Source organism: Apaloderma vittatum, unplaced genomic scaffold (assembly GCF_000703405.1).
Source record: "Apaloderma vittatum isolate BGI_N311 unplaced genomic scaffold, ASM70340v1 scaffold12918, whole genome shotgun sequence".
NCBI classification, from domain to species: domain Eukaryota; kingdom Metazoa; phylum Chordata; class Aves; order Trogoniformes; family Trogonidae; genus Apaloderma; species Apaloderma vittatum.
The window spans coordinates 7,261-8,582 of NW_009732531.1; the positions used below are offsets into that span (position 1 = coordinate 7,261).

The following is a 1,322-nucleotide window of genomic DNA, read 5'->3' on the forward strand; positions in this document are numbered from 1 at the left end:
AGTCTCTCAGCTCTGTCCATGCAGGGGAGCGCGGCTCTCGCGGGGCTCTTCCGCAGCTGCTACACGAGCGTTATCCGACAGCCCGTCTATCTTCTTCTATACACGTAACAGGAGCGAGGCCAGCGGTGGCCCCGTTGCACGCGCGCACACACACACTGTACAGAGGAACGGATTGCTAAAGAGTCTGCGAGAGCAGTCCTGGGAGGCATCTGGCCACGGCTCTCGGGGACCCACGGGCGTCGGGACAAGTGTGCACGGTCTGCAGCGGCTGGCTCTGAGCGCTTGATGACTTTCCATCAGACATCTCCGCAGTCATTGCACCCCCTCCTCTTCCACGTACGTTGAGGGAAACCAGCCAACCTGTCGGGGAAGCGGAGAGGTGAGCTGGAGACTGGGGAGCTCAAGGGATCTCCTGTCTCGACGCCGGGACTATTCCCCTACCACCACGTGTTGTCCCTGGTGAGTTGTTTGTGCGGTGCTGGACGTGCCCACATCCTGATTCTCGGTGGCAATTTAAGATGGAGCAACTACATATTGGGTTGTCTGCAAAATATAAGGGATCAGGGCTTGAAGAATCTGTTCCCAGTGCTACACACTCTGGGGGACACCAGGTCAAGTTGTGAGCCTGGTGCTTTTCCCGGGGACGCTGAGCCCTTCACCTGCAGAACGACTCCTGCAGAGCTCCCTCAAATGCAGGCTGAAGGAAGGGCAGATCCGGACAACACTCGAGCTGGCGTGTCTGCACGTTCCCATCTGCCTGCATGCACTGGGCACAGCATGTCACTGTCACAAGGCACCAACTGGTGACATAACACCAGTTCTCATGAGATGACAGTCCACCCACGAGCTGGAAAAGTGGGATGTGTGACCCTGCACTTTGCTGTCCTAAGGGCAGGTCGTGCTCTGGGTGGGCAGGCTGAGTGGGAAGGAGGGCCATGCGCCACAGGAATGGGGACAGGATGTTATCTGGATGCACTCACTCTTCCATTTGTTTCCCCCTTCCACCAGCCCTGGTCGCCGCCAATCCTGCTGTAGATCTTCACCACGTCGCCCTCTCGCAGCGAGAGCTCCCGCATGTCCCGCGCCGCAAAGTTGTATCGTGCCACCGCCGTCCCTATGACCCGTGGGGTGAACACTGCAAGGGGACAAAGCAGAGAGAGTTGGGAGCTGCTCTGCCTCAACGGCACCGGCCGAAGCCTGGGGAAAGCTTGGTGAGGTTCAACCTGGGTTTTCCACTGCGGCACCGGCTCCCATTGCAACACCACGACCTGGAGCAGCTCAGCTGGTGGGGCTGGCCTCACCCGACCCGCCCAGCCCAACAC

The 1,322-nt window shown here is 59.5% G+C and overlaps 1 protein-coding gene across 1 annotated transcript in view; it reads right to left on the bottom strand.

Annotated features, from left to right (window-relative positions):
* Positions 1 to 312: 312 nt before the first annotated feature.
* The window catches only part of VAV2 (vav 2 guanine nucleotide exchange factor), a gene marked incomplete at its 5' end in the record, with an annotated part of 97,605 nt that continues 96,595 nt past the window's right edge, over positions 313 to 1,322 (bottom strand). Inside the window, 2 exons of the mRNA XM_009875565.1 lie at positions 313 to 360; positions 981 to 1,135. Coding sequence (XP_009873867.1) covers positions 313 to 360; positions 981 to 1,135 — 203 coding nt within the window. The remainder of the gene's footprint in view (positions 361 to 980; positions 1,136 to 1,322) is intronic.